This window comes from Macaca mulatta, chromosome 1 (assembly GCF_049350105.2).
Source record: "Macaca mulatta isolate MMU2019108-1 chromosome 1, T2T-MMU8v2.0, whole genome shotgun sequence".
Classification (NCBI taxonomy): Eukaryota; Metazoa; Chordata; class Mammalia; order Primates; family Cercopithecidae; genus Macaca; species Macaca mulatta.
Genome location: NC_133406.1, coordinates 12835014 through 12862620, shown reverse-complemented (window position 1 = coordinate 12862620; position 27607 = coordinate 12835014). Strand labels below are relative to the sequence as shown.

The 27607-nt window shown below is 38.5% G+C and overlaps 2 protein-coding genes across 5 annotated transcripts in view; one reads left to right on the top strand and one right to left on the bottom strand.

Annotated features, from left to right (window-relative positions):
- GPR137B (G protein-coupled receptor 137B) overlaps positions 1–17556 on the top strand; it is a 68716-nt gene extending 51160 nt beyond the window's left edge. Inside the window, exons 6-7 of the mRNA XM_015126959.3 lie at positions 13783–13907; positions 16701–17556. Of these exons, the coding sequence (XP_014982445.2) occupies positions 13783–13907; positions 16701–16809 (234 nt within the window). The 3' untranslated portion in view covers positions 16810–17556. The remainder of the gene's footprint in view (positions 1–13782; positions 13908–16700) is intronic.
- A 6930-nt stretch (positions 17557–24486) lies between these two features.
- Positions 24487–27607, bottom strand: part of ERO1B (endoplasmic reticulum oxidoreductase 1 beta) — a 68282-nt gene continuing 65161 nt past the window's right edge. For all 4 annotated transcript variants that reach the window (XR_003730345.2, XR_013416001.1, XM_015126968.3 and 1 more), the window contains one exon: positions 24487–27503. Coding sequence is in view for 2 of the 4 variants with exons in the window: in XM_015126968.3 (XP_014982454.1) it covers positions 27443–27503 (61 nt within the window). In the remaining 2 variants the exon portion in view is untranslated. The remainder of the gene's footprint in view (positions 27504–27607) is intronic.

The window sequence follows — 27607 nt, the reverse complement described above, 5'->3', positions numbered from 1 at the left end:
CCCCTACTGGGAGGTATCTCCCAGTCAGGATACACGGTGGTCATCAACCCACTTAAGGAGGCAGTCTTACCCTTAGCAGAGCTTGAACGCAGTGCTGGGAGATCTCCTTCTCTCTTCAGAGCCATCAGGCAGGGACATTTAAGTCTGCTGACGCTGCGCCCACACCTGCCCCTTCCCCAAGGTGTTCTGTCCCAGGGAGATGGGGGTTTTATCTATAAGTCCCTGACTGGGGCTGCTGCCTTTTTTTCAGAGATGCCCTGCCCAGAGAGGAGAAATCTAGCAGTCTGGCCAGAGTGGCCTTGCTGAGCTGGTGTGGGCTCTGCCCAGTTCCAACTTTCCAGAGGCTTTGTTTATACTGTGAGGGTAAAACCGCCTACTCAAGCCTCAGTAATGGCCGACACCCCTCCCCATACCAAGCTCGAGCGTCCCAGGTCAACCTCAGACTGCTGCTGTGCTGGCAGCGAGAATTTCAAACCAGTGGATCTTAGTTTGCTGGGCTCCATGGACGTGGGACCTGCCGAGCGAGACTACCTGGCTCCCTGGCTTCAGCCCCCTTTCCAGGGGAGAGAACGGTTCTGTCTCGCTGGTGTTCCAGATGCCACTGGGGTATGGCGGAAAAAACAAAAGCAAAACAAAAAAAAACCTCCTGCAACTAGTTCAGTGTCTGTCTAAATGGCTGCCCAGCTTTGTGCTTGAAACCCAGGGCCCTGGTGGGGTAGGCACTGGAGGGCATCTCCTGGTCTGCAGGTTGTGAAGACCATGGGAAAAGCGCAGTATCTGGGCTGCAGTGTGCACGGTTTCTCAGGCGCAGTCCCTCACGGCTTCCCTTGGGTAGGGGGGAAAATACCCCGACCTCTTGCGCTTCCCGGTTGAGGCAACACCCTACCCTGCTTTGGCATGCCGTTTGTGAGCTGCACCCACCGTCCAACCAGTCCCAGTGAGAAGAACCAGGTACCTCAGTTGGAGATGCAGTAATCACCCGCCTTCTGCGTCGATCTTGCTGGGAGCTGCAGACTGGAGCTGTTTCTATTCGGCCATCTAATAGGTGATATGTTTTTATTCCTGTATGACATCACTGGTTTTAAGGAATTTTAAGTTTTCCTTCTTTTTATCGTTTCATTTCAAGTTTTTCTTTTTTTGGATACAGTCTGGCTCTGTCACCCAGGCTGGAGTAGAGTGGGGTGATCTCGGCTCACTGCAACCTCTGCCTCCCAGGCAGAGGTTCAAGTGATTCTTCTGCCTCAGACTCCCAAATAGCTGGGATTACAGGCACCCGCCACCACGCCTGGCTAATTTTTGTATTTTTTAGTAGAGATGGGGTTTCTTTATGTTGGCCAGGCTGGTCTTGAACTCCTGGGAGTTCTGGGAAGTGCTGGGATTACAGGTGTGAGTGCTGGGATTACAGGTGTGAGCCACTGTGCCTGGACTATAATTTCAAGCTTCTTAACGACCCACATCAAGAAGCTTGAAATGACAAAAAGGACACATTTAAGGAAACCACTTGTGGATATGAGTAGATATTTGGGTCATTTCCACCATTTGGCTATGATGAATAAGGCTGTTGTAAACATTTGTGTACAAGTTTCTGTGTGAACATACGTTTTCATTTCTCTTGGGTATATTCTTAGGAGTGGAATTGCCGAGTTATTGGGTATTTTTGAGTGTCACTTTCTGAAAAACTGCCAGACTATTTTCCACAAAGGCAGCACCATTTTACATTCTCACCAGCAGTGTATGAAGGTTCTGATTCCTCCACGCTCCTAGCACTTGTTATCTGACTTTTTGATTCTAGATATCCTAATGGGTATTAAATGATATCTCCTTTTGGCTTCTGATGTGTATTTCTCTGTTGACTAAGTTAGTCGAGGATCTCTTTGTGTGCTTAGTGGTCATTTGCTTATCTTCTTTGGAGAAATGTCTATTCACATCCTTTGTCCACTTTTAAACTGGGCTGTCTTTTTATTATTGAGTTGTAAGAGTTCTTTATATGTTTTAAATATACTCTAAGTCCCTTGTCAGGTATATGATTTGCACATATTTTCTCTCATTCTGTAGCTGTCTTTTCACTTTCTTGATTGGTATTCTTTGAAGGACAAAAGCTTCTAATTTTGTCCACTGTATTTATCTTTTGTTGCTTGTGTTCTGGTGTCATACCCAAGAACCCTTTGCCACATCCTATACCGATGGTCCCTGATTTACAACAGTTCAACTTACAATTTTTCAACTTTACAGATGGTGTGAAAGCAGGACATATTCAGTAGAAACTATAATTGAAATTTTGAATATTTAAATATTTTCCTGGGCTAACAATATGGGTTATGATAATCTCTCAAGATGTATAGGGCAGTGAGGCACAGCTCTCAGTCAGCCATACGATCATAGGGGTCAAAAACCAATACTCTATGGTGTGTATTTTTTATTTATTTTCAACTTATGATGAGTTTATCAGAATGTAACCTCATCACAATTTGAGAAGCATCTGTATTTGCCCCTGAAAACTTGCCCCTATATTTTCTTCTAAGAGTTTTGTAGTTTTTGTTCTTACATTTGGTTTCTAATCCATTTTGAGTTATTTTTTGTATATGGTGTGAGATAAGGATCCAACTTCATTCTTTTGCACGTGGCTCATAGGTATTCTTAAACTATTAAAAATAGTAAATTTTAAGGCAATCCACCTTGTGTTAGTTCCACTTTGCTCCTTATGTTTGGCTACATTAATCTTAGCAAAGCAGGAATTCACATTTAGATAGCCATCCTGTGGCCACCTCTGTTCATGTTCTATTAACTTTTAAATAGATCACTGATGATAAGTACAAGGATGTCAAAACATATGCCTGATTTGGTGTGCCATATAATCTAGTTCTGATCTTGTTTATTTAAAATCTTTCCTGACAAAGACAACTTTACTTTTTAGAAGCTGCCGGCAGAAAAGGCTTTTCAAACCCCAACAGTCATCCTAGGGCAGCTGTGATCTTGAAAACTGGCAGTGACCTCTAGGGTGTACCTGAGACCAGTCATTGGAAATTTTTTGAGAAGTAAACTCAGTTTGGGGGCAGAAACAGGATGAAATGATTATAGAGGCAGGAAATGGAAATGGGATGAGAAATTCCCCCCAAATGATTTCACCATTGTCATGAATGCCTTCATGATTTATATCCAAATTGAACTATCTACTTTATTGGCTAATTTGGGCATCACCTAGCTTTTAAAAAAATTTTTGTGGGTAGATAATAGGTGTGTGTGTATATTTATGGAGTACATGAGATGTTTTGATACAGGCATGCAATGTGAAATAATCACATCATGGAGACTGGTGTCTCCACCCCAAGCATTTATCCTTTGTGTTACAAATAATCCAATCATACTATTTTAAAATGTACAGTTATTATTGACTATAGTCACCTTGTTGTTAGTGCTATCAAACAGTAAGTCCTATTCATTCATTCAAATTTTTTTTTAACCCATTAACCATCCTCTCTATCCCATGCCGCTACCCTTCCCAGCCTCTGGCAACCATCCTTCTCCTCTCTGTGTCCATGAGTTCAATTGTTTGAGTTTAGATCCCACAAATAAGTGAGAACATGTGATGTTTGTCTTTCTGTGTCTGGCTTATTTCACTTAACATAATCATCTCCAGTTCATCCATGTTGTTCCAAATTACTGGATTTCATTCTTTTTTATGGCTGAATAGTACTCCATTCTGTATATGTTCCACATTTTCTTTATCCATTCATCTGTTGATGAATACTTAGGTTGCTTCCGAAGCTTAGCTATTGTGAACAGTGCTGCAGCAAACATGGGAGCGCAGATTTCTCTTCAATATACTGATTTCCCTTCTTTTGGGTAGACACCAGCAGTGGGATTGCTGGATCATGTGGTAGCTCAATGTTTAGTTTTTTTGAGGAACTGCCAAACTGTTCTCCATAGTGGTTGTACTAATATACATTCCTGCCAACAGTGTTCAAGGGTTCCCTTTTCTCCACATCCTTGCCAGCATTTGTTACTGCCTTTTAGACATAAGCCATTTTAACTGCGGTGTGGTAATATCTCACTGTAGTTTTGATTTGCATTTCTCTGATCAGTGATACAGTTTTTCATATGCCTGTTTTTTGCTGTATGTCATCTTTTGAGAAATGTCTGTTCAAATCTTTTGCCCATTTTTTATTTTGATTACTACACCTTTTCCTATATATTCTGGTTATTAATCCCTTGTCAGATGGGTAGTTTGCAAATATTTTCTCCCATTCTGTAGGTTGTCTTGACTTTGTTGTTTCTGTTACTGTGCAAAAGCTTTTAACTTGATACAATCCTATTTTTCCATTTTGCTTTGGTTGCCTGTCCTTGTAGGGTATTGCTCATGAATTCATTTATTTTTATTTTTATTTTTGAGATGGAGTTTTGCTTTGTTGCCCAGGCTGGAGTACAGTAGCGTGATCTTGGCTCATTGCAATCTCCACTTTCTGGGTTCAAGTGATTCTCCTGTGTCAGCCTCCTGAGTAGCTGGGACTAAGACATGAGCTACCACACCCAGATAATTTTTGTATTTTTAGTAGAGATGGGGTTTCACCGTGTTGGCCAGGCTGGTCTCGAACTCCTGACCTCAAGTCATCCACCTGCCTCAGCCTCCCAGAGTGCTGGGATTACAGGCGTGAGCCACTGTGCCTGGCCAAGAATTATTTTTTTTTAAATTTTAATCTTAATTTAAAAAGTTTTTGGGGAATAGGTGGTGTTTGGTCACATGGAAAAGTTGTTTAATGGTGACTACTGAGATTTTGGTGCACCCAGCACCTTAGCATTGTACACTGTACCCAATGCGTAGTCTTTTATCCCTCGCCCCCTTCCATCCTTCCCCCAGGTCCCCAAGTCCATTATATCACTCTTAGCCCTTTGTGTCCTCATAGCTCAGCTCCTGCTTATAAGTGAGAACATATGATGTTTGGTTTTCCATTCCTGAGAATTATTTCACTTAGAATAATGGTCTCCAACTCCATCCAGGTTGCTGTGGATGCTATTTCATTCCTTTTTATGGCTGAGTAGTATTCCATGGTGTGTGTGTATACACACACACACACACACACACCATTTTTCTTTATCCACTAATTGGTTGATGGGCATTTAGGCTGGTTCCATATTTTTGTATTTTTGGAATTGTGGATTGTGCGGCTATAAACATGCCTGCGCAAGTGTCTTTTTCATATATGATTCCTTTACCTCTGGGTAGATACCTAGTAAGTGGGATTGCTGGATCAAATGGTAGTTCCACTTTTAGTTCTTTAAGGAATCTCCATACTGTTTTCCAGTTTACATTCCCACCAGCAGTATAAAAGTGTTCTTTTTTTACTACATCCATGCCCACATCTGTTATTTTTTGATTTTTGAATTATGGTCATTCTTGCAGGAGTAAGGTGGCATCTCATTGTGGTTTTGGTTTCCATCCCCCTGATAATTAGTGATGTTGAGGATTTTTTCATGTTTCTTGGCCATTTGGATATCTTCTTTTTTTTTTTTTTTTTTTTGAGACGGAGTCTTGTTCTGTCGCCCAGGCTAGAGTGCAGTGGCCAGATCTCAGCTCACTGCATGCTCCGCCTCCCGGGTTTATGCCATTCTCCTGCCTCAGCCTCCTGAGTAGCTGGGACTACAAGCGCCCGCCACCTCGCCCGGCTAGTTTTTTGTATTTTTTTAGTAGAGACGGGGTTTCACCATGTTAGCCAGGATGGTCTCGATCTCCTGACCTCGTGATCCGCCCTTTTCGGCCTCCCAAAGTGCTGGGATTACAGGCTTGAGCCACCGCGCCCGGCCTGGATATCTTCTTTTGAGAATTGTCTATTCATGTCCTTAGCCCACTTTTGGATGGGATTAGTTTTTTTTTTTTTTTCTTGCTGATATGTTTGAGTTCCTTGAAGATTTTGGATGTTAGTCCTTTGTTGGATGCATAGTCTGAGAATATTTTCTCCTACTCTATGACTTGTCTGTTTACTATGCTGATTATTTCCTTTGCTGTACAGAAGACTTTTTGTTTAATTAGGTTCCATGTATTTATTTATCTTTGTTTTTGTTGTATTTGCTTTTGGATTCTTGGTCATGATCTCTTTGCCTAAGACAATGTCTAGAAGAGTTTTTCTCATGCTATCTTCTAGAATTTTTATGGTTTCAGGCCTTAGATTTAAGTCTTTGATCCATCTTGAGTTGATTTTTGTATACAGTGAGAGATGAGGATCCAGCTTCATTGTTCTACATGTGGTTTGCCAATTATCCCAGCACCATTTGTTGAACAGGGTATCCTTTCCCCACTTTATGTTTTTATTTGTGTTGTTGAAGATCAGTTGTCTGTAAATATTTGGCTTTATTTCTGGGTTCTCTATTCGTTTCCATCGGTCTACCTGCCTCACTCTGTCACCTAGGCTGGAGTGCCGTGGCGTAATCCCAGCTCATTGCAACCTCCACCTCCCAGGTTCAAGTGATTCTCCTGCCTCAGCCTCCTGAGTAGCTGGGATTACAGGCACCCGCCACCATGCCCAACTAATTTTTGTATTTTTAGTAGAGATGAGGTTTCACCATGTTGACCAGGCTGATCTTAAACTCCTGACCTCAAGTGATCCACCTGCCTCAGCCTCCCAAAGTGCTGGGATTACAGGCATGAGCCACTGAGCCTGGCCCCGCCTTCCTATTCTTATACCAGTACCATGCTGTTTTGGTAACTATTGCCTTGTAGTATAGTTGGAAGCTGGGTAATGTGATACCTCTGGATTTGTTCTTTTTGCTTCGTCTTGCTTTGGCTATGCAGGGCCTTTCTTGGTTCCATATGAATTTTAGAATTTTTTTCTATTTCTGTGAAGAATGATGACCTTTTTGGTTTTTTGAGACAGAGTCTTGCTCTGTCACCCGGCTGGAGAGCAGTGGTGTGATACTGGCTCACTGCAATCTCTGCCTCCCAGGTTCAAGTAATTCTTGTGCCTCAGCCTCCAAAGTAGCTGTGATTACAGGTATGCACTACCACACCTGGCTAACTTTTGTATTTTTTAGTAGAGACAGGGTTTCGCCATGTTGTCCAGGCTGGTCCTGAACTACTGACCTCAAGTGATCTACCTGCCTGGTCTCCCAAAGTGTTGGGATTACAGGTGTGAGCCACTGCATCCAGCCTGATGATGGTATCTTGATGGGAATTGCATTGAATTTGTAGATTGCTTTTGGCAGTATGGTCCCTTTCACAATATTGATTCTGCCCGTCTATGAGCATGGAGGATGTGTTTCCATTTGTTTGTGTCATCTATGATTTATTTTAGCAGTGTTTTGTAGTTTTCCTTGTAGAGAGCTTTCACCTCCTTGGTTAGGTATATTCCTAAGTAGTTTGCTCTTGCAGCTGTTGTGAAAGGGGTTGAGTTCCTTATTTGATTCTCACCTTGGTCATTGTTGGTGATCCGTTTTAGGAGCTTTTAGGATAAGTCTTTAGGGTTTTCTAGGTATACGATCATATCATTGGTAACAGTGACAGTTTGACTTACTTTTTACTGGTTTGGATGCCCTCTCTTTCTGTTGTCTGATTGCTCTGGCTAAGGACTTCCAGTGCTATGTTGAATAGAAGTGGTGAAAGAGGGCATCCTTGTCTTGTTCCATTTCTCAGGTGGAATGCTTTCAACTTTTCCTGATTCAGAATAATGTTGGCTGTGGGGTTTGTCATAGATGGCTTTTATTACCTTGATATATGTCCCTTCTATGCCAGTTTTGCTGAGGGCTTTAGTCCTAAAGAGATGCTGGATTTTTTTCAAATGCTTTTTCTGCATCCATTGAGGTAATCATTTGATTTTTGTTTTTAATTCTGTTTATGTGATATAGCCCATTTATTGACTCACGTAGGTTAAACCATCCCTGCATCCCTGGTATGAAACTCACTTGATCATGGTGGATTATCTTTTTGATATGCTGTTGGATTCAGTTAGCTATTAGCATTTTGTTGAGGATTTTTACATCTATGTTCATCAGGGATATTGGTCTGTAGTTTTGTTATGTCCTTTTCTGGTTTTGTTATTAGGATGATACTGGTTTCATAGAATGATTTAGGGAGGATTCCCTCTTTCACTATCTTTTGGAACAGTTTCAGTAAGATTGGTACCAATTCTTCTTTGAATATCTGATAGAAATTAGCTGTGAATCCACCTGGTCTTGGACTTTTTTTGTTGTTGGAAATGTTTTTATTGGTGTTTTGATCTTGCTAGTTGTTGCTGGTCTGTTCGGTTTCTGTTTCTTCCTGATTTATCTAGGAGGGTTGTATATTTTGATTTTCTAGTTTGTGTAAAGGTGTTCATAGTAACCTTGAATGATCTTTTGTATGTCTGTGGTATTGGTTGTAATATCTCCCATTTTGTTTCTAATTGAGCTTATTTGGATCTTCTCTCGGTTAATCTCACTGATGGTCTATCGACTTTGTTTATCTTTTCAAAGAATCAGCTTTTTGTTTCATTTATCTTTTGTATTGCCTTTTTGTTTCAATTTCGTTTAGTTCTACTCTGATCTTTGTTATTTCTTTTCTTCTGCTGGATTTGGGTTTGTTTGTTCTTGTTTCTCTAATTCCTTGAGGTGTGACCTTAGATTTTCTATTTGTGCTCTTCCAGACTTTTTTGATGTAGGCATTTAATGCTGTGAACTTTCCTCTCAGCCCCACTTTTGCTGTGCCTCAGAGGTTTTGGTAAGTTGTGTCATTATTATCATTCAGTTCTAAGAATTTAATTTCCATCTTGATTTCATTGTTGACCCCAGGATCATTCAGGAGCAGATTATTTAATTTCCATGCATTTATATAGTTTTGAGGGTTCCTTTTGGAGTTAATCTCCAATTTTATTCCACTGTGGTCTGAGAGAGTATTTGATATAATCTCAATTTTCTTAAATTTATTTAGATTCATTTCATGGCCTATCATATGGTCTATCTCAGACAATGTTCTATGTGCCAATGAAAAGAATGTATATTCTGCAGTTGTTGGGTAGAATGTTCTTTAAGTATCTGTTAAGTCCATTTGTTCTAGGGTATAATTTAAGTCTTGTTTCTTTGTTAACTTTCTGTCTTGATGGCTTGTCTAGTGCTGTCAGTGGAGTACTGAAGTACCCCACTATTATGTTGCCATCTATCTCATTTCTTAATGTCTAATAATAATTGTTTTATAAATTTGGGGGCTCCCATATTAGGTGTATATATATTTAGGATTGTGATATTTTCCTGTTGGACTGATCCTTTTATTAATATATAATGTCTCTCTTTGTCTTAACTGTTGATGCTTTAAAGTCTATTTTGTCTGATAAAAGAATAGCTACTCCCGCTTTTTGTTTTCATTTGCGTGGAATATCTTTTTCCACCTCTTTACCTTAAGTTTATGTGAGTCCTTATGCATTAGTTGAGTCTCTTGAAGACAGCAGATACTTGATTGGTGGATTTTTATCTATTCTCCCATTTTGTATCTTTTAAGTGGAGCATTTAGGCCATTTACACTCAACATTAGTATTGAGATGTGAGACTGTTTTATTCATCATGCCACTTGTTGCCTGATACTTTTTTCTTTTTCATTGTTTTATAGGCCTGGTGAGATTTATGCTTAAGGAGGTTCTATTTTGGTGTATTTTGAAGTTTTGTTTCAAGAATTAGAACTACTTTTAGCATTTCTTGTAGCGCTGGCTTGATAGTGGCAAATTCTCAGCATTTTGTTGTCTAAAGACTTTGTATCTTTTTCTTCATTTACGAAGCTTAGTTTTGCTGGATACAAAATTCTTGGCTAACAATTATTTTGTTTGAAGAGGCTAAAGATAGGACCCCAATCCCTTCTGGCTTGTGGGGTTTCTGCTGAGAAATCTGCTGTTAAACAGCTCTTAAGATTCTTTCCTTTGCCTTTAGATAACCTGATGATTGTGCCTGATTATCTTTTTGAAATTATTTTCCCAGGTGTTCTTTGAGCTTCTTATATTTGGATGTCTAGATCTCTAGTGAGGTCAGGGAAGTTTTCCTTGATTATTCCCTCAAATATGTTTCCCGAACTTTTAGATTTCTCTTCATCCTCAGGAACATCAATTATTATGTTTGGCCATTTAACATCATCACAAATTTCTTGGGAGGCTGTGTTCATTTTGTAAATTCTTTGTCTTTGTTGATTGGGTAAATTCAAAAGCCTTGTCTTCAAGTTCTGAAGTCCTTTCTTTTCTACTTGATTCTGTTGTTGAAACTTTCCAGTGAATTTTTTATTCTCCAAGTGTGTCTTTCATTTCCAGAAGTTGTGATTGTTTTTTATTTTATCTATTTCTCTGGAGACATTTTCATCCATATCTGTATTAAAAAATTGATTTAAGTTGGTTTTTACCTTTCTCTTGTATCTCCTTGAGTAGGTTAATAATCAACCCTCTGAATTATTTATCTGGCAATTCAGGTATTTCTTCTTGGTTTGGATCCATTGCTGGAGAGCTAGAGTGGGCCTTGGGGGGTGTTATAGAACCTTGTTTTGTCATATTACCAGAACTGCTTTTCTGATTCCTTCTCATTTGGGTAGACTGTTTCACTGGAAAAATCTAGAACTCAAAGCTGCTGGTCAGATTCTTTTGTCCCACAGGGTGGTCCCTTGATGTGGGGTGCTTCCCCTTCTCCTAGTGACGGGGCTTCCTATGAGCCAGACTGCAGTGATTGTTACTGCTCTTCTTGGTCTAGTCACCCAGCAGGGCCACCAGGCTTTGGACTGGTGCTGGGGAATGTCTGCAAAGAGTCCTGTGATGCAATTCATCTTCAGGTCTCCCAGCTGTAGATACCAGCACCTGCTTTGCTGGAGGTGGCAGGGGATTGAAGTAGACTCTGTGAGAGTCCTGGTTGTAAGTATGTTTAGTGTGCTGACTTTCTTAAATGCTTTATGCTAGCAATGAAGTTGCCACCATGGACAGACTCAGGACCACTGTTTAGCCAAGATGCTGGAGGCAGGAGAATTAGCTGTTGTTTTTTCCTTCCTTGGAGCAGGCGATCTGTCATGAGTTGTAATGTCCTGAGTTGGTTGGCCTCCAGCCAGGAGGTGGCGCTTTCAAGAGAGCACCAGAGTTTTTCACCTGTCTTTCAGAGTTTGCAGTGACCTGCCGCTTCTTTCCAAGTGTCTGTGAATTCTTTCACTTTTCCTGGTATGCTCCTGTGGTGGTTCCTGGAGCAGAAGTCCATGGTGTGACTCTCCACACACTGTTCTGTCTGTCCAAGTGGGAGCTGCATGTAAGCCCTGTCTCCTATCCACCATCTTCCCTTCAAAGTATTTATATGTAAATAGAATAGATGAACAGAATCTAGATCCAGATGCAAATCTGGGATCCATTCCCTGCCTGTTGCACTTCCACTTCTTCAGGAAACAAATTCTCTGCTCTTTAGCCCCAAACCTCTGCCATCATGGCAGTGCCCATAGGGATACTCTCAAGAAATTTTTGCCCAGACCCATGTCTTGGCGATTTTCCCCAATGTTTTCTTGTAGTAGTTTCATAGTTTGAGGTCTTAATTTTAAGTCTTTAATCCATTTTATTATCTGGTGAGAGAGAGGGGTCTAGTTTCATTCTTCTGCATATGGATATCTAGTTTTCCCAGCACCATTTATTGAAGACACTGTCTTTTCCCCAATGTATGTTCTTGGCAGTTTGTTGAAAATGAGTTCACTGTAGGTGTGTGGATTTGTTTCTGGGTTCTCTATTCTGTTCCATTGGTCTATGTGTTTTTCTTTTCTTTTTTTTTTTTTTTGAGACAGAGTCTTGCTCTGTCACCCAGGCTGGAGTGCAATGGCGCAATCTCGGCTCACTGCAAGCTCTGCCTCCTGGGTTCACACCATTCTCCTGCCTCAGCCTCCTGAGTAGCTGGGACTACAGGCACCCACCACCTTGCCTGGATAATTTTTTGTATTTTTAGTAGAGATGGGGTTTCACCATGTTAGCCAGGATGGTCTTGATCTCCTGACCTCGTGACCTGCCTGCCTCAGCCTCCCAAAAGGTTGGGATTACAGGCGTGAGCCACTGTGCCTGGCCCTATGTGTCTGTTTCTATACCAGTACCATGCTGTTTAGTTACTATAACTCTGCAGTGTAATTTGAAGTCAGGTCATGTTCTTTTGTTCTTTCTGCTTAAAATAGCTTTGGCTGTTCTGGGTCTTTTGTGGTTCTGTATAAATTTTAGGATTGTTTTTTCTATTTCTGTGAAGAATATAATTGGTATTTTGATAGGGATTGCATTGAATCTGTAGATTGCTTTGGGTAGTATGGCCATTTTAACAATATTGATTCTTCCAATCCATGAACAGAAAATATTTTTCCATTTTTTTGGTGTCCTCTTCAGTTTCTTTCAATGTTTTATAGTTTTCATTATAGAGATCTTTCACTTCTTTGGTTAATTCCTAGGTATTTATATTTGTGGCTATAAGTGGGATTACTTGTTAATTTTTCAGATTGTTCACTGTTGGCATATAGTTTCACTGTTGGCATATAGAAATGCTACTAATTTTTCGTGCAGCTTTACTGCATTTATTAGTTCTCACACTTTTTTTGTGGAGTCATTAGGTTTTCCAAATATATCATCTGTAAACAAGGATAATTTGACTTTTAATATTCCAATTTGAATGCCCTTTCTTTTGTCTGATTGCTCTAGCTAGGACTTCCAGTACTATGTTGGGTAACAGTGGTGACTCTGTGTTCCAGATCTTAGAGGAAAGGCTTTCAGTTTTCCCCTATTCAGTGTGATACTAGCTATGGGTCTGTCATATATGGCTTTTATTATGTTGAGGTATGTTTCTTCTATCCCCGGTTTGAGGGTTTTTATCATGAAAGAACATTGAATTTTATCAAGTGCTATTTTTGCATCAATTGAAATGATCATATGGTTTTTATCTTTCATTCTGTTATGTTGAGCCATCCTTGCATCACATGGATAAATCCCACTTGGTCATGATGAATAATCTTCCTAATGTATTGTTGAATTGGTTTACTAGTATTTTGTTGAGGATTTTTGCATCAATATTTATCAGAGATATTGGCCTATAGTTTTCTTTTCTTTTTTTTAATGTGTCTTTGGTTTTAGTATCAGGGTAATACTGGCCTCCTCCATGAGTGTAGAAGTACTCCCTCTTCCTCTATTTTTTTGGAATAGTTTGAGTAGGACTGATACTAGTTCTTCTTTAAATGTTTGGTAGAATTCTGCAGTGAAGCCATCGGGTCCCAGGCTTTTCTTTACTGGGAGACTTCTTATGGCTTTGATCTCTTGCCTTTTTACTACTCCTTGTTACTAACAGTGAAAGTCTTTAGAAACCTTAAGAGAGCTCTGTTTTAGGGACAGAAGAACTGAAGAAAAGCTGGGAGAAAACATTGCTTTCTCAGTGGATCAGGGAGCAGAGAAATTCTAGTCAGGTAGAATAAAAGACTCGCTATTGGTCTGTTCAGCTTTTAGAGTTCTTTCTGGTTTAGTCTTGGTAGGCTGTATGTGTCTTGGAATTTGCCCATTTCTTCTAGATTTTACAGTTTATTGGCATATAGTTACTCATCATCTAGCTTTTCAATAAGGGATTAAAACAATGATGACTCATTGTTGCAAGCAAGACTCTGATAGATTTTGCCCATACTGATAAAAGGCAAGGCTAATCCCTCTCAAACATAAGAGTAACTGAAATGAATATTCCAGCTGAGCAGATACAGCCTACATGCAAATGAATAGAACATCTTTAGTCTCCTACAAGAAAGAGATCTTATTTTTGTCTAGTGCAAGGACGATGTCTGTAAGTATGCTGAATGATTACCTGTCTTTCTAGACCAATCCTGGAATGGTCCCCAGCCATGGATTCAGTCCCAGATCTTATTTCTTTGACAACCCTCGAAGATATGACAGTGATGATGACCTTGCCTGGAACATTGCCCCTCAGGGACTTCAGGGAGGGTAAGACCCTACTTCATGTTAGACAAGCCTCATTAGGAGGGAAAGGTTACACCAATGAAACAGATTCAAGCTAAAAGAAATTTCCTACATTAAAACTGTGCAGCCTTAGGTGGTATAAGACTGGATTATCAGTAGATCATTTTACTTATGGGAAACATTCAGGAATGAGAAAGGACATCAGATTTTTTTTAAAGCCCCACAGCATTATTGTATACAGTAGTGTTTCCTAACCAATATTCCATGAAGCACTATTGTCTTAATAGCTATGCTGTGCAAAAGGAATGATGATTTAAAAAGAAAATCACCTTTTTTATTTTTTGGAGACCAGGTCTCGCTCTGTTGCCCAGGCTGGAGTGCAGAGTGGTGCGATCTCGGCTCACTGCAACCTCCCCCTCCCAGGTTCAAGGAATTCTCTTGCCTCAGACTCTTTAGTTGGGATTACAGGTGTGCACCACCATGCCCAGCTAATTTTTGTATTTTTAGTAGAGACGGGGTTTCACCATGTTGGCCAAGCTGGATTGCACTCTTGGCCTCAAGTGATCTGCCCACCTTGGCCTCCCAAAGTGCTGGGATTACAGGCGTGAGCCACTGCGCCTGGCCAGAAAATAAACTTTTTAGAAAATGCCAAGAGAGCCCGTAATATGCTAATGTGTGCTCTGAATCTCCAAGAGGGAAATATAGCACTTGTCTATGGAATCACTCAATGGAACATGGTATCTTTAATCACATATTCTAAAGCTAGAGAGTAAATGCAGTAGTATTTATTTATTAGAATAAATTATATATTATAAAGGACCAAGTTTTCAAATTTGAACGATGTCAGTTCTTAATTTAAAATTTCAGTTACATGAAGGGTATTTACTTTAGTATTAATTTTCATGAATACTTATTCAATAAGTACTTCTATAGCATCTACTCTGTATCAGACACTGTTCTAAGAGATTCACAAATATCAACTCATTTAGTCTTAACAGTCCTGAGAGGTCAGTACTATTATTAGCCTCATAATACAGATGAAACTGAGGTATCCAGAGGGTAGGTGACTTGTCCAAGGTCACAGCTAGCAAGTGGTTAGGCTAGAATTCTAACTCAGGCAGTCTTGTTCAAACCTGTTTTCTGAATCACTATACTATGTAAACAGTTTGTATATAAGTACCCTGTCACTTGGTCTCACCTATGCTTATGTTATACTTTCATATGAGTTTTAATAGGAAGAGTCTCCTTGCTTGAATCCACATGCAGATCTGGCCCAGGAAATTTGGAGAGGGCAGTTAAATACTAAGAGTTCAAAGCAGCATACATAGAGGGTGTAAGACAATACGTGAACCATACCAGTCTGCTGCCATTGCCTAATTTTCAGTGAATTAGGAAGACAAATAAAAAGAGGGAAGCACCTGAAATTGCAACCATAGCAGAGACCCACCCCAGGAGTCCAAGTTTTGCCTACCTCAGCATGGGCATGGTCTGCAAACAGGAAGGGTAGTAGCTATTGGGATTCCCTTCCCTTTTCCTCAGCCTGCTGTGCTCAGCCATTCTCCACTACCCGACGACTATCGTGTTTCCCTTTCAGCCTGTGGCTGTGAGACAGTGAGGCCAGCAAGGCCAGCAGGGGTGAGAGGAGCCAAAAGGGCTGCAATAGTGCTTGCCGAGCCTGTCTTCTCTCTGCTTGTCCTGCCAGGACCCCCATCCTGTTCTTCGGAAAGGGGAGCTTCTTAGAAGTGAAAGCTTATCTTTTGTAATCTTTTGTGAGATTAAAGACTTAGCATTAACAACTTTACAACTTTTTCCCTCTGGGATGAAATGATAAAAAAGATATGCTTGCCTTTTTATGCCTTGTTAGTAACAGTGAAAGTCTTTAGAAAACTTTAAGGGAGCTCTGAAAAGAGCCCTTGTTTTAGGGACAGAATAATGAAGAAAAGCTGGGAGAATACATGCTTTCTCAGTGATCAGGCAGCAGAGAAATCCTGGTCAGATAGGATAAAAGATGGTGGCTGAGAAAAAAGAAGAAAGCTGCCCAATCCGCTGAGCCAGCAGATGTAAAGAATGTAAGCTGCAAGCAAGCCAGCAAACAAGGACTTCTTGAAGTCAAAAGCTGACCTTTGGGTCACTCCACCTCTTCCCTAAAACTGTTCTTTTCCAGTTACCCCACTGCACTTCCTATTAGTTTTTTTGCCCCTTTAAACCCATATTCTCCTGGAGCTGTCCTGCCCTCTCACCTGCCAGAAATGACTTAGAGCTGAGGGAGTCCTCACTACCTATATGGGCGAAGAAAAGACCCCCTTTCTACCACATAGAGGAACATAATTATAATGAAAACGACTTCCATGTATTGAGAATTAACTATATATTAGGTACTGTTCTAAACACTTTACAGGTGTTAACTCAGTCCCCACAATAGGCCCACGATGTAGTTACTAATAGTACTCCCATTCTAAGTGGAGGAAATTGAGGCACAGAAGTTATTTGTCCAAAGACACCACAGGTTGTGATCTGTACTCCTTGTTAGGATTCAGATACAGTTTGTTGCTAAAAACATTTCCTATACATAATAACTGGCTGGGTTCTCTAGTAATGCTATATACTTCTGTGCTCTACAGAGTTCAGTAGAGTTGTGGGTGGGCATTTAGTCCTGTGTGTAGCATTGTTTTGTAGGAAAATGGACTTTAAGAGCCATTTTAAAGAACTTTAGAGTTATCTACAGTTTGTGTAAAATCTCAGCTCTGTCTACCTAAACTAGACATGTCGTACATACTGTAATGTTTCAAGTCACTGAAATATTTTTTTCTTTTTAAGTTTTGCTCCAGATTACTATGATTGGGGACAACAAACTAACAGCTTCCTGGCACAAGCAGGAACGTTGCAAGACTCAACTTTGGATCCTGACAAACCAAGCGTTGGGTAGCATCAGTTAACAGTTTTATGGACGATTGCTCAGATGAAGAGCTTCAGAAAAGTGTAGTGACCGCTGAATTTTTAGGGCACTTTTCCTTAAGAAATAGAACTTGATTTTTATTTGTTACAGGTTTCCAGATGGCTCCAGAGGACTAAGCAATAATGTAGATTGATAAACCCTTATTTTAGTACTAAAGAGGGAGCCTTGCTATTTCAGTGGGTATAATTTAAACTTTTTAAAGAAAATCTGTACTTTTATAAAGATGTATTTTATATAACTTAAATAATAATGCTAAAGCATACTAGGGTTTTTTTTTTCTTGAGAATGTTACTGCAATTATGTTGTAGTTTGCACAGATTTTTATGCATAATTCACTTTAAAAATATAGAATATATGGTCTAATAGTTTTTTAAAGCTTTTGGACTAAAGTATTCCTCAGATCTTACCTCTTCAGGTCACTGATGGTCACTCCGATTCTGAGTGCCGCATTGGTAGACTCCTAAAATACAATTGACAACTTAGCCAATTGCAACTCCAGTGTTGATAGTTACAATGAAACAGAATAGCAGCAGACTGTAAGGTCTTTAGAGATTTTTTTTAAAGGTTCAGGCAATAGGTCCCTCAGAGAATCTCTTAAGGTTTGCCCAAAGATTGGTACTTCCTTTCAGTAGGGCGCTAATGTATACACATTAATGATAACAAGTTGATAACATTAAAAATGTAGCTGACTTATCCTATTAAACCTCCTCTGCTATATTCACAGATTCTGCATAGTTTTTCTTTCAGCCTAATGAAAGTATGCATTACCTCAGGGCTACATCGAGAGTATACCCTTTTCCCAACTCACTGAATGTTGATTATATTCAAGGAGAAAATAAGAGGTTCCATAAAGGGCATTAATAACAAATACCCCAAGCCCCTAAGCTAAGACTATGTGGAATCCTTAGTTTTTTTCTGTACTCTCCAACTATATTTAAAATAATGCCCTTCCTTCTAAATAGCTCTGTAAAGAGCCTGTTGGAAGCTGCACATTTAAAAATGGCAATAGTACTGCAATATGCTGGAGCATGATGCCTGTCAGCCATGTAAAGGGTATGTTCCAGACAAGTCCTTAAGTCATCTTTCATTTAAGTAAAAAACATGTTATGAAATACTGCCTCCCACACCAGTAGTGCCATTCTAAAAACTCCACTGTATATATACTGGAGCCATAAAACTACCTATTGGGAGGCTAAGTGCTCTGCTTTTCTATAAAACAGAGATAAGGTTCTAGAGGAAGTACTGTTACCAGAAACAAGGTACCTTTCTGCTATGCCTAGGAATGTTCATCTGGGGACAGAGGGAATGTCCGATGAAAAGGAACTTACATTAACAAATCCTACTACATGATGCAACCCATTTCAAATGACTCTTCTCATTTTGATCTTCAGGAATAACTGATCCCTGGGCACTGATTTCACAGAGATGAAGTCTACTATTGTTTTGGTAGTATTTAAAATTGGGATCTCAAGTTTCAAATCGATCATCATTGGGCTTTTCATTTGTATAGAACACCTTTACTCTGTGTAATCCTACATAACATTCTTGTCTTTCAGTACATGAAAAAACTGGGGTTACAGCATTTAAAATAGTTGTCAGGAAAAATTCTACACTGAAGTGAACCCTACGCTGTTATTCAAGTTGCCTTAACACATTATAAGCTATTATTCCAAATAGCTTTACCAGGTTATTGTGGTCACACTGTATTACTAATACTTGGGAGAATTTAAAGGCAGACTCAGCATGTTTTAAACTCCTTTAAGTCACATCTTCAGAAAGTCCTGCAGTCCTTCAGTATTAGGTCAGCTAAGGGAAGATATATTTTTTAAAATAGTGATAAGAAGTATCACTAATACCATACTCATCCTATAATAAGTAAACATAATTCTGTTGTTGCTGGCAGAAAAACTGGAATACTCAGCATTAACTGATAAAAGTCAATCTACTTTTATGATGAAGCTACTGGGATTTATTTGAACTATTATTTTTGTTGGATAGTATAAAAATGTTCTAAGTGCCCATTTTTCTCTAAGTGCCCATTTTTCTCATTCCCTCCCTTTTTTTTTTTTTTGAGACAGAGTCTCGCTCTGTCGCCCAGGCTGGAGTGCAGTGGCCGGATCTCAGCTTACTGCAAGCTGCGCCTCCCGGGTTTATGCCATTCTCCTGCCTCAGCCTCCCGAGTAGCTGGGACTACAGGCGCCCACCACCTCGCCCGGCTAGTTTTTTGTACTTTTTAGTAGAGACGGGGTTTCACCGTGTTAGCCAGGATGATCTCGATCTCCTGACCTCGTGATCCGCCTGTCTCGGCTTCCCAAAGTGCTGGAATTACACGCTTGAGCCACTGCGGCCGGCCTCATTCCCCTTTTAAAAATGTAATGCTAAAATTTCTAGAAGTGTTATAAACACAGAATACAAAAAAAAACTATGATTGGTTACATCAAACTCTACTTCCCTCTTAGTAAGGAAAATTAAAATTCCCTTTGGCTTTCTAATTTACTTGTTCTGCTAGGTACACTAACAAAACTACTACTTATGGCTGGGCGCAGTGGCTCACGCCTGTAATCCCAACACTTTGGAAGGCCAAGGAGGATCATGAGGTCAGGAGATCGAGACCATCCTGGCTAACACACTGAAACCCCATCTATACTAAAAATACAAAATATAGCCGGGCGTGCGCCTGTAGTCCCAGCTACTCAGGAGGCTGAGGTAGGAGAATGGCGTGAACCCGGGAGGTGGAGCTTGCAGTGAGTGGAGATTGTGTCACTGCACTCCAGCCTGGGTGACAGAGCAAGACTCCATCTCAAAAAACAAAAAAAAACTACTTATGTGGAATATTGAATGCTAAGAGGAAAAGAATGGTGATTACTGGTTGCAGAATACCCAAATGTTCATTTGTTTTAAAGCAACACGATGAAATTAAAGCCCTGATAATTTGAAAGTTGAAGTGTATGGGGAAGAGGGAATCACTAAAAATGTTGTACCATCATTTAGCTAAGTCTGATGCAACACTGAAAAGTGTCATGGGAATGTTTCTGGGTAACTGTTGGAAATAGTTTCTCTGACTATTGGAATAGGTGTCTACCTCTGCAGTTAATTGTTTAAGAATATTGTATAGATATTTTTCATTGGCTCTTTATCCTTTTTACAATGAACTCGGTTGAGCTGCTGCGGAAAACATCTAGAGTATGTTACACAGAGCTGTGACTGTAAGAAGGTGTGACTATTACAATATACACGTCAATCGTATTTATGCCAATTCTCTCTTGAATGTATCAGGCAAATTAAAAGCTTTGCTGGTTAAATTTAGCTGCTTAGATCAGGCACACTCACTAATGCCTCCTCAAATTTCCTTTCACCAAAATCCAAGTCAACTGCTCTTTGTTGACCTCAGTGCTGGGCCAACACCTAGTTGAACACTTAAACCTTATTAAGAAGAAAGGAATACATAATAGTAAACCCTAGAACTTGAGAAGCGCTGTTAGAAAAAGGTTCTCATTTTTATATATCTCATTATATAGTGTGTGTTACTTGCTTTTAACAGTAAAGGTAAACTTATATTAGAACTAAATAGGTCTAAATATTTGAAACTTTTATCGAGATTTCCAATTAGACAAACTTTATCTAAAAAATACCACTCTTTCACTTTAGATTGTTGCATGATGAAGAATAGACTAGCATAGATCTGATCAGAGACATCTAATATGCATTCCCAGTTTTCATCTTATGTGAGAATTGTATTAAAGGACATTTCTAACCGTATATCATGCTACTTCAGACATGGGTCCAGATGGAGGAGCTGCTGAAAAGGATCAGGCTAAAATTGTGGAATTCTTCTCATCAAAAAGATTCAATTAACAAACTGATTAAAGTGAGGAAACACTCAACAAGGAACAGTGAGGGTAAGAGAGTGGGATTCAATCTCTATTGAGTACCTATTATATGTGAGACGCTGGGCTAGGCACTCGTCACGTTTCTGTGGATCCTAGTCTATACTCAGGAACACCCACATACTAACGTTACTCTAGGCCCTTAGCAAGGATACATGAAGAACTCTTGCACCAAGGGTCAAAATAAGTTGAAGTCTTCTGAGGATGTCCTTGTGCCCATAACCTAGATCTGTGTTACAGTCCCTGTACCTGCTGCCCGGTTCCTATGGGCCAGGGCACTGATACTACATTCATTCCGTGTGGAATTCTGAGATTGGCTGCCCAGGTCATTAATTATGGGTTCAGGGTCAGGGTCGTAAGATCTAAATCCAGTGACTCAGCAACTCCTAATGACAGGTTCCTCCAAGTCTGGATTCTCTACCTCTAGTCCTTGAGCTATGGCTGGGCCCCGTCTTCTGTTTTCTCAAACTGATTAACATCTTGCTAATACTAATCCTCTAGCTCCAAACTTGGTCTGCCCTTTTGGACCTTGGATGCCCTACCATTCAAAATATTAGACTTTCTATGTCCAGAACAGATTTTCTGCCCCTGAACTTAAGTGGAGATCAGATGCCTAGAAGATTCTCAAAATTGCCCCCTTTTTCTATTGATTCCTGTTACTATGACCTTTTTCTCCATCTCTCACTAACCTACAACAGTCCCTCCAGTCTCTTGGCAGTGCTCCTTGAAGGGATTAAATGAAGTATATAAAACATGCATTTATCCTAAACAAATAGTGCTTTACCAGAGCCATTAAATATGTGTAACTTAGTATCCTTTGAGCGCTATCTCCTTGGTGAATTCACTAGCCAAGAGTCTGGGCTCTAGGTTTGCAGGTTTAAAGCTCATCAAAGGGAACAGAACACTCACGCATTTGGAGGTATATTCTATGAAGGGAAGCCATAGCACAAGTTAAATGATATCAGAGTGTTGCTTGGAATGTTAACTCCGCTCTGACCAGTGTTAGGGGAATGACTTTAATTGATTAATAGCATCAATCTATGACAATCTGATGGCACTGTCAAGACAGCATTAAGATTCACTCACATTGAGGACACCTTCTGTACTAGATAGGTGTCTAGTTGGCTATTCCCTTTTGGTTGATGTATTTTTTTCTTTTGGTGCATTCTCACTATAATCTAGTTAGGTTATAATGTCTAAGTTATATGATGGTAGGAATGTTTGTCTGTTTTGTTCACTGCTGTAGTCCCAGCTCCTATAACAGTGAATGAATAGTCAAATCCTGGTTTTTGGTAGATGTCTTTTTTTTTTCCCCCACAGTAACTTCTTGCACTTGCACTTTTATCCACATATTGATTTTACAAGTTTAGTGCTCTTTTAAGGGTTCCTCCCTCTTGTCTTATGAATCTTTGACAGATACCCAACTTTTGGGCAAATAATTCGTAATGGAATAAAAAATGAAATAGGGATTTTACATGAAAACAGTCCTTAAATCATTCCTAGAGACTATCTTAAAATAGAAGCACTGAGATGACGTTCTGTCCACACAGGCATTGCCTCCTGCCTCTATCTGCCATCATCTGTTTGGGCACTGCCAAATAGAACACTGTAATAATTTAAAAGTAATAAAAAGTATATCTTTATCAGGTAAAGTATCATAAGAACAGTGACAAAATAAGTGGTTAAAAGTGCAACCTTGGGAGAGAACTTGAGTTGGACAGTTTTAATATGCTCTATATGTTAAGAATTTTTTAAAGCTCGTACGGAAAAATAAACAAGAACAGTTAGAAAAACTGTATAAAGGTGGTGGGGAAGAATGAGGGAGAACCAGTGCACTAGATTAAAATTAAAGCCTGGGTAATTAAAACAATGTGGTACTAGTGCATGACTAAACAGACCAGTGAAATAGAAACAGAATGCAGATACAGAGCTAAATATATATGAGGATTCTACGATAAGATCCATGTAGCCTCTCAAATTCATCAGGAAAAAACAAACAGTTCAATAAATAATAGTGGAACAACTGGGTTAATCACCTGTGGAAAAAAATAGGTTAGATCCAGAATGTACTTCAACGGTTCAAAATTTAGATGTAGAATTTAGGTGAATTATTCTATTGCTCTGGATTGAGAAAAACATTCTAATTATGACTCAAAATCCAGGAACCACTAAAAAATTGGTAATTCAGACTACATAAAAAATTTTTAAAACTCATGACAAAACCATTAGAAGCAAAAGACAGATGACAAATTGGAAAGAAAATATTTGCAACTCGTTACTGTCAAAGGGTTCATATCCCTAACAAATAAACAAATAACATATCAACGATATAGTAGAAAAATGGATAGGAACAAAATAATATGGGAACACAAAAGGAAATACAAATGGCTCCTAAACATATTAAAAGGTGATCAACCTTAGGCATCATAAAAATGTACATACTGAGCAGTCAGGTGTGTGCTGTGCACCTATAATCCAGGCTATTCAGGAGGTTAAGGCTGGAGGATCACTTGAGCCCACGAGTTTGAGGCTACGGTGAGCTATGATCATACCACTGCACTCCAGCCTGGGTGATAAGGTGGGACCCTGTCTCTTTTTTAAGGAAAAAAAAAAGGAAAATAAAAGAATGTACACATTGATATATGTTTTCATCTATCAGAATGGCCAGAATCCAACATTTTAATAACACATCTATTGGTAAAGCTGCAGGTTAGCAAGTGCTATCATACATTTAGATGGTATGTGAATTGATGACTACCCCTATGAAAGACAATATGCCAGTATCTTTCAAAATTATAAATGCACACAGTCTTTGCCCCCAAAATTCTTATCTTTGGGAATATATTCTGCAGGTACAATATTTATATAAATGTGAAATGACGTATGTACAAGGTCTGGAAACAACTGAACTGCCCATTAATAGAGGACTGGTTAATTCAACGCTGGCACATTCACATAATAGACTACTAAGCATCTACTTAAAAATGAGAAAACTATCTAGTCATATGTGAAGACTGCCAAGAAATACTAGGTGACAAAAATGAAATATTATGTATATGATGTCAATTTTTGAGTAAAAATGAGAGAAAAACGTAAGACTTTCCATTTGTTTATGTTTGTACATGTCTAAAACAGTGTGAATGGAAACCTAAGAAACCAAGAACACAGGTTATTAATGGTAGGAGATGTGTGTGCAGTGTAGGAAGCTGGGCCAAGGATAGAAGGAAGACATTCACTGAGTAACTTTTTCTATTGTTTGTTTCTTTTAACCGTGTGAATGTATTACCTATTCAAAAAAATTAAATAAAATAAGCATATTTTATAAGCTTTATGATTCAATACAAATCAAACAATGCTTTTAATAGTTCCCACTTTGTAGCTGAATGGTAAAAGGCCAACTTACAAAACATCACAAAGTTTCTAGAATCAGTCTTTCTCGTCTCAAATTCTTGCTACACAACCTAGAATTTGTGATTATGGACAGGTTACTTAGCCTTTTTTATCCTCAGTCTTCTCACTTACAAAACAGAGAAGTAATTGTACCTACCTACTAGTGCTGTTGTGAAGATCAACGGTGTATTTATTTAAACCCAAACTATGCATGTAAAAGCCCTTCACAGAGTGCCAGCCAATGCTTGCCATTATAAGAAACAACCTCAGACTACTGATAAATACATCTCCCTTCTCCACAGGTTACAATCAAATCCTCATGCCATAAAAGGAAACACTTAAAATAGGGGGAAAAACAAGACAGAAAAGATTGAGAAACATGTACTTTAATTCACATTTTCTAGATTATGGTGGGTACAACAGTAAATTATTTGGAATTCTGTTCAAAAATCAAAGCTTCACCTGTAGATATTACTTAAAATACAGTACACAAGATTTGTGTGTGTTTTGTTTTTGTTTTTTTTTTACCAAATAATTTCCATGATACCATGTACCTAATCTGCGTATTTTGGTGAGTAGCTATGGTTTCTGCAGGTACCTCAGTTTGCAAACTACTGAGAGGTTTACTGTGAACTGTTCCCAAATTTTCAGCTGAAGGCAATGCTGATGAAGATCAAAATAGGCGTCCTTTCTTAATTGTGGCACATAGGCAAAGTTGAAAAATATGGCATAGAGTTTCATATACATACAGAGGATAAAAATAATCGAATAATTCACAATGTTAAATATGTCAAAACGTTTTGACTTATCAAATTTTAAAACTGTGGAGTCTATTACTATTCTGTCTGATCCTCCTCATAATCTAAGAATCAAAACAGGAGAAACATTCAAAGTTGACCAATTTTAATATATAGTTTGTCTAACTTACATAGATGCCACTTAAGTAAAAAATAAACTTATGCCATTGAAGGAAGGAATATTTTCCTTTTCTTCATTTTCATTACTTCATCAGCAGGTACAATCATTTCTGTCAGTTATATTATCAAGTGCTGAGTTTTTAAATTAGGTGATGATATAAAGACAAAATGCCAAGAGCACCAGCAAAGCATTTTTACAATGCAGACAGTACTCTAGTAAAATATCACTTCACAACAAAAGATGTGAATTGGAAAAACAGTTTATATCACAAGAACCATAAAATGTCACAATCATTTAAGAAATAAAACACATACACAAAAATGTAGGCTGCCCCCTACAATCTAATTTATGATAAAATAAAGTTAATCAAAATGAATTTCAGCCTAAGAATACTTCATTTATTTTCTTAGTTGTGAAAAAATTAGTTAAGAACCTTAAAAAGAACTTTCTACTCTAACTAGATCTTTTAATTTCCTAGAACATTCTCTAATATACTAGTTTTCCTAAGCTTGAAACAAATCACAGTACAGAAAAAAATAAATAAATGGACATGAGCAAGGATTTTCTCTAGTAAACAGTTTAAATAATAGCCTTTAACTGAGGGAAGGGTGAAATAACACTATCAAAAAGTTCTTTATAGTTAATAAACAAAGTGCAAATTTTTCACATCTTAAAACTCTGAATGAATACTAAGAATAATTCTTACTAATTTACTAAATTAATTGGATAGTCACTTTTTAGACAGTTTGCCTTAAGGCCCCCCCCCCACCATACAATACTTGTATCCCTCAAGAAAAAGTAGAGGAGGCTCCAATCAAGTCAGCCTTTTAAACAACTTAACAAAAAATATCACCACCATCAATAACAAAACCCCAAGTTTATAACCGTTTGAAATTAGGTGAGAAAATAAGTAACTCTGAGACCTTAATGCCCCCGCCACATCCCACCGAGAGATGGCTAAGTATTTTTAAGAGGGGTGAGCCAAGCCAACTAAATACAATTTTTTAGATGTCACCAAATCATCAATGAACACATTTCAGACTTTGGCAGGATAAAATATGGATTTAAGAGCACTTATTCTTTAATTCAGAAAAGACTAAAGAGTCTAAGGAAAAACTCTAGATCTTGTACCTACATTACTTCTACACAGATGCAACTTTCCAAATTGTATCTGCTGACATTTTTAAAAAATCAAGATTTTAAATATTGTTTAAAGATTTTAAATCCCAGATTTAGAAAATGACAGTTTAGGACTTAAGAGTCCTCTGTTGCTACGAATCACAGAAAGTACCGTTTATATACAGTGAAAAGAAAAGGTGAGGGGAGAGGAAGCTTAAAGGAGGGTTGACCTAATCTACCTTTTTATATATTCTGTCAGGGAAAAGCACACTGAGTTTGAGGATTGCATAGACTGTATTCTAAAATAAATCCTTTAAAAATGCTTGCTTTAAGTGAAAATAGCAACTTTTGTGTATATAATATTTTCAGTTGGCATTATAAATTCATATAATCCCATTTAAATTTTATCAAGAAGTAATCTGTTAAATATTTCTGCAATGTTTTCTTTCTAAAAGTAACTGACAATTTCCAAAATGTCTTTGTCCCTAAAATTTCTAGGGGCAAAGAAAAGCAAAATCAAAAGGAGTTCTAAGTAAAAGAACACTCTTGGGCCAGCCCATTACACACATGAAATCTGGCTGGGTAGCATAGGGGCGAGGTCTTGTTCACCTTTATCAAAGCAGGTCCTTTAGACTGGAAACAGCAACAATAACAGCAACTAAAAACTGCAACTAAAAACTGCAACTAAAAACCAGTGAAATTGAAGTCCTGGGGAATCTTAAGGAGTTTCTGTAACTATGTATTGAAAGGGCCATTCATCATGGTGACAGTTCCAGATTCTAGAAATATTATAATATTTCTTTATATTATAGAAAGTGACACAGAGTGAGGCAAGAGTAAAAACACATTAAAAAGCATTGATAATTTTTTATCACTGACACCAGCCCTAAGCAACATTTGTTCCCTAGTTCTCCTTTTCCATATCAGACTGTGAACAGTGTTATTAGAATGCAGACATAGCCATCTAAAGTTTGACAACTGGAAATAAAGGATAATAGAATAAAAACAAAACCAATTCTAAGAAAAATAGAATTTTCAGCACATGAAAACACATGAAATTAAACACAGAATTAGTATAACTTACATGTTTTAAAAGTATATACTTCATTTATAAATATCTCTAGTTGATAATCTATTAAGAATCATAAATATTCAAGTGAGCATTTAAATTTTCTATTTAAGAGTTCAGAATTCTTGAAGTCAGACTAGTCTCTTTCTGCTGAATGTCCATAATTAAAAGGCTTTCCACAGTCACTTTATGTCTCTAGTTAGACACATAAAAGCCTTTATTACCTACTGTGTTGTAATAAGACTTTAAAATTCTGTAAGTCTCTTATACTTGTAGAAAGCCTGTAGAAGAAAGAAAAAGCATATTAGTAAAGTTAACATGATGCATACATATTTCAAATTATTGATATTGTTACATAAGCTATCATTTGAAAGCAAAATCTAAA